General features: G+C 44.3%; 1 protein-coding gene across 1 annotated transcript; it reads right to left on the bottom strand.

The window, feature by feature from the left end:
• Positions 1 to 968: 968 nt before the first annotated feature.
• Positions 969 to 1,654, bottom strand: LOC142632349 (uncharacterized). The gene is made up of 3 exons (XM_075806778.1): positions 1,513 to 1,654; positions 1,384 to 1,429; positions 969 to 1,275 (listed from the first exon to the last, which is right to left on the bottom strand). The coding sequence occupies exons 1-3, from the start codon at positions 1,652 to 1,654 to the stop codon at positions 969 to 971; spliced, it is 495 nt and encodes a 164-aa protein (XP_075662893.1).
• Positions 1,655 to 5,017: the final 3,363 nt, after the last annotated feature.

Genomic DNA, 5,017 nt, shown 5'->3' with positions numbered 1-5,017 from the left:
ATTTTGACAGGCCGTAAGGGTCCGTCCTCATGTGAATTCGTATATACAATTAAATCCTATCTATTTGTGGGGTCGGTGATTCATCCTGTTGGTGAATCCGTCCGTATGATGTTAAATATGTGTAGCCGTCCTCATAAGGACTTACATATGAAGGGCCGTTGAGCCCATCCACCTTATGGATTCGGTGAATTTCTATCATCCTATTGGATAAAACCGTCCACTTATGTGGCCTTGATGGGCCGTCATTTTCGTCCACTAGATTTATAGTTGTAATTTTTGTCCATTTGATGAATTTCATCCTTCATGGGATGATCCGTCCACTTTGTGGACTTTACTAAATTTCGTCCTTCATGGGATGATCCGTCCATTTTGTGGACTTTATTAAATTTCGTCATTCCTAGGATGATCCGTCCACTTTGTGGACTTGTGGACTTTACTAAATTTTATACTTCATAGGATGATCTGTCCACTTTGTGGACTTTACTAATTTTCATCCTTCATAGGATGATCCGTCTACTTTGTGGACTTTACTAAATTTCATCCTTCATAGGATGATCCATCTACTTTATGGACTTTACTAATTTTCATCCTTCATGCGATGATCCGTTCACTTTGTGGTCTTAATAGATGAATCTCAGCGGAAAATATTCAATATGTTCTAAATAAACTCCTCTTATCATGATGGATGAGTAAACTATTGTTCATAAGAAATAAGAAAATTGCCCTTTGGGTTCTAAGAGTGCCGTAGAAAATAAAAACTACAATTATCTGCTGAAAAAGATAAACTGGGAATGAGGAGTGATGTTATCGTTGTCTTTGTTCATCGTTTACTGGTAGTACTTCTTCAGGTGCTCTGTATTCCATAGGTTATTCAACTTTCGCCCTTCCAATGTCTCTAGATAGTACGTTCCCTTCTTATGCCATAAGGTGATCCTATATAGTCCTTCCCAGTTAGGTCCTAGCTTCCCCTAGGAGGCATCTTTTGTAGCGCCGATTACTTTCCTCAAGACAAGATCTCCAACTTGGAAGTCTCTATGTCTGACCTTAGAGTTGTAATGCTTCGCCATGAGGTTCTGGTACCGTGATAATCTTTGCTCGACCGTTGCTCTGACTTCGTCCACCAGATCAAGCTCTAAGCGCATGGCTTTATCATTCTTGCTCTCATCATGGCTCCCAACCTGATAACTCATAAGCCTTACTTTTGCTGGGATGATTGCCTCGCTGCCATATGCCAGATGAAACAATGTTTCTCCTGTTGGTGTTTTTGCTGTTGTCCTGTATGCCCATAAAACACTTGGTAATTCTTTCGGCCATATGCCCTTTGCCCCCTTGATCTGAGTCTTGATGAGTTTGAGCAAGGATCGGTTTGTGACTTCAACCTACCTGTTGGCCTGTGGGCGGGCGGGCGACGAGTAGTAGTTCCTGATCCCTAGTTATGAACAAAAATCTCAAAATGCATCATTGTTAAACTGCTTTCCGTTGTCTAAGACAAGCACCCTTGGAATACCATACCTGCAAATGATGTTCCACACGAAACTTCAGATATTCTTCTCCGTGATAGTGGCCAAGCCTCCACCTCCACCCATTTGGTGAAGTAGTTAATGCCGACTACTAGAAACTTAAGCTGCCTTTCCGCTGTCAAGAAGGGGCCCATGATATCCAACCCCCATTGTGCGAACAGCCATGGGGCCGTCATAGGGGTAAGCTCTTCTGTTGGTTACCTTATGAGATTGCCAAACCTCTGGCACTTGTCATAGGCTTTGATGTATGCATCGGCATCCTTTTGTATGGTTGGTTAGTAGTATCCTGCCCGGACTAGCTTATGCACCAAAGACTGCGATCCAGAGTGATTTTCGCAGATTTCTTCATAGACCTCCCTTATAACATAGTCTGCTTCTTCAGAGGCGAGGTACCTTAGGTAGGGTCGAGAGAAACCCCTCTTATATAGGACGTCTTTAATCAGAATGAATCAGGCCGCCTTAACCTTCAACTTCCTCGCGACCTCCTTGTCATCTGGTAGCTTGCCGTCCTTCAAGTAGGCAGCTATTGGGGTTATCCAACAGCATTCATCTCTTATCTCCTGCAATTTGGTATTGTCTATTAGTAATGAGAGTTAAACGAAGGATAATACTTGGTTGGGGACTATCATAGGTTTTAATGAAGCCGCTTTTGCAAGTTGGTTGGCACATTGGTTCTCCTCCCTTGGGATTTGAACCAATTTTATTTGGAGGTTCCTAATTCGACCCTTCACTTCCTCGAGTTATCTTTTCATTCGTTCATTCTTGCACTCATAACTGCCATTAACCTGACTGGTTATGATTTGGGAATCGGAGTAACCAACTACACTCCTAGTTTCTGCTGCTATTGCAAGGTCTAGTCCTGCTATCAAGGCTTCATATTCTGCTTCGTTATTGATTGTAGAAAAGCCCAGACGGATCATGCACTCAATCTTATCTCCCTCTGGGGTATGTAGTACTACGCCAACCCCCCTTGCGTGTCTATTGGAGAATCCGTCTGTATGGATGCTCCACATGGGAGCTTCCTTTGCCCCCTGGTCTTTCGCAAAGGTGAATTTAGCGATGAAGTCAGCTACTATCTGTCCTTTCACAGCAGGTCGTGGTTGGTACCGAATGTCGAATTCACTCAGCTCGACCGCCCATAATGCCATCCGTCTCGTAGCTTTGGGGCTACTTATAGCTTTTCCCAGGGGCTTATCCGTCAGAACATTTATGTTATGTGCTTGGAAGTATGGCTTGAGTTTTCGTGCCACGATCACTAATGCGAAAGCTAGCTTTTCCATCTGAGGGTACTTTTCTTCTACTCCTTTGAGCGCTCGGCTTATAAAATATACGGGCCTTTGCACCTTATCTTCTTCTCTAATAAGAGCCACATTGACGGTCACTGGGGAGATGGCTAGGTATAGAAACAACTCTTCTCCCGGTTTGGATGGGTTGAGTAATGGCGGAGAAGAGAGATATGCCTTCAAATCTTCAAATGCCTTACGACATTCGTCTGTCCATTTAAACGATTTTCTCAGTGTGTGAAAGAAAGGGAGAAATTTGTCCATCACCCTTGATACGAACCTATTTAGGACTGCTATTTTGCCATTTAAGCTTTGTACTTTTTTTACCATCTTTGGGGGAGTCAATTCTATTATCTCTTTTACCTTATCCGGGTTGACTTCGACACCCATTTGGGATACCATAAATCCCAGAAACTTCCCTGTGGTTACTCTGAACACGCATTTGCTTGGATTCAGTTTCATGTTGTAAGACCGAAGAGTGTTGAAGGTCTCTTAGAGGTCGCTCAATTGGTCAAACTTTTGGACGCTTTTCACCAGCATATCGTCTACGTAAACTTGCACATTTCTTCCAATCTGGTACGCGAACATCCTGTTCATCAATCTCTGATATGTGGCTCCTACATTCTTGGGTTTAAAGGGCATTACTTTGTAGCGGAAGAGGCCTTGGCTTGTAACAAACGAGGTCTTCTTTTGGTAAGCTTCATCTAACTTGATCTGGTTGTAGTCGGAGAACGCAGCCATGAAATTTAAAAGTTCATGTCTTGCGGTCGAGTCTATCAGGGTATTAATACGCGGGAGCAGGTAACTATCCTTAAGGCAGGCCCTATTTAGATCTGTGAAATCTACACACATTCTCCACTTTTCATTGGCCTTCTCGACCATCATCACATTCGCCAACCAATTTGGATAGTACACTTCACGTATGAAATCTGCTTCTTGTAACTTTTGCACTTCCTTGGCTATGGCTTGGTCTCGCTCCGGGGTGAACGCTTGTTTTTTCTGTCAGACGGGAGAGAATGAGGGTGATACATTCAATCTATGGACTATGACTGACAGGTTAATCCCCGGCATGTCCTCGTGACTCCATCCAAACATGTCTTGGTTTTTCTTTAGGAACGTTGCAAGTGCTTGCCGTACTGACTGACTAGCCAAAGTACCTATTCTCGTGGTCCGTTCGGGCCTAGAATCATCGAGGGATACTTCTTCTAACTCTTCCACCAATTCTGCTACCGTCCGCTGTTCTTCTATGTTCATCGTTTGTAGGTGGTCGTCCATCTCCATCATAGCTATGTAGCATTCGCGTGTTGCGACCTGATTTCCACGCAGCTCTCTTATCCCATACTCTGTAGGGAACTTGATCATTTAGTGGTAGGTTGAAGTCACGGCCTTCCATGAATTAAGGGTGGGTCGTCCGAGGATGGCATTATAGGCAGATGAGTAATCAACTATGAGAAATGCCACGTCTTTAGTGATTTGTTGGGGGTAATCACCTACTGTCATGGACAATGTGACCATTCTGATAGAGTAAACCCTTGTCCCTCCAAAGCCGACGAGTTGGGTGTTCGTCGGGATCAGTCGTTTTCTGCTAATCCCTATTTGCTAGAATGCGGGGTAGTAGATTATGTCAGCTGAGCTTTCGTTGTCGACTAAAACTCGGTGCATATTGAACTCTCCTGCTCGTATGCTAACGACGAGTGCATCTTCATGCGGGTGGTGAAGGCGTCATGCATCCTCTTCTGAGAATCCGATGATGGGGTTGTCGATTCGTGTCATCTTTGGTACGGGCCCCTTCAGCTGGATGTTTTGAACCATTCATAGATAAGCTTTGCAGGCCTTTTTGGATGATCCAGCAGTCGTAGTGCCCCCTATGATCATTCTTATGTCCCCTATCGGTGGTCTGGGGCGCTCGTTCTCTCGTTGGGGTGCTTGGTTCTACAGAGGATCCTTCTTTTCTTTGCTAACAAACCTTTGCAATTTTCCTTGCCTAATAAGAGCTTCAATGTGTTGCTTCAAGTCGTAGCAGTCCGTTGTGTCATAGCCGTGATCTCGATGGAAGCGGCAATATTTGTCCCTTGACCTCTTGTTTGGATCTCCTTTCAGTTTGCCAAGAAAGGTTAGGGCACCTTCACCCTTGATCTGCATCAGCACTTGGTCGATGGGAGCTGTGAGCGGGGTGAAGCTTGTGAATTTCCCCATGGGTGGCTTGGATTGTTT

Source organism: Castanea sativa, chromosome 4 (assembly GCF_040712315.1).
Source record: "Castanea sativa cultivar Marrone di Chiusa Pesio chromosome 4, ASM4071231v1".
Classification (NCBI taxonomy): Eukaryota; Viridiplantae; Streptophyta; class Magnoliopsida; order Fagales; family Fagaceae; genus Castanea; species Castanea sativa.
This window is presented reverse-complemented; position numbering and strand designations above follow the sequence as displayed.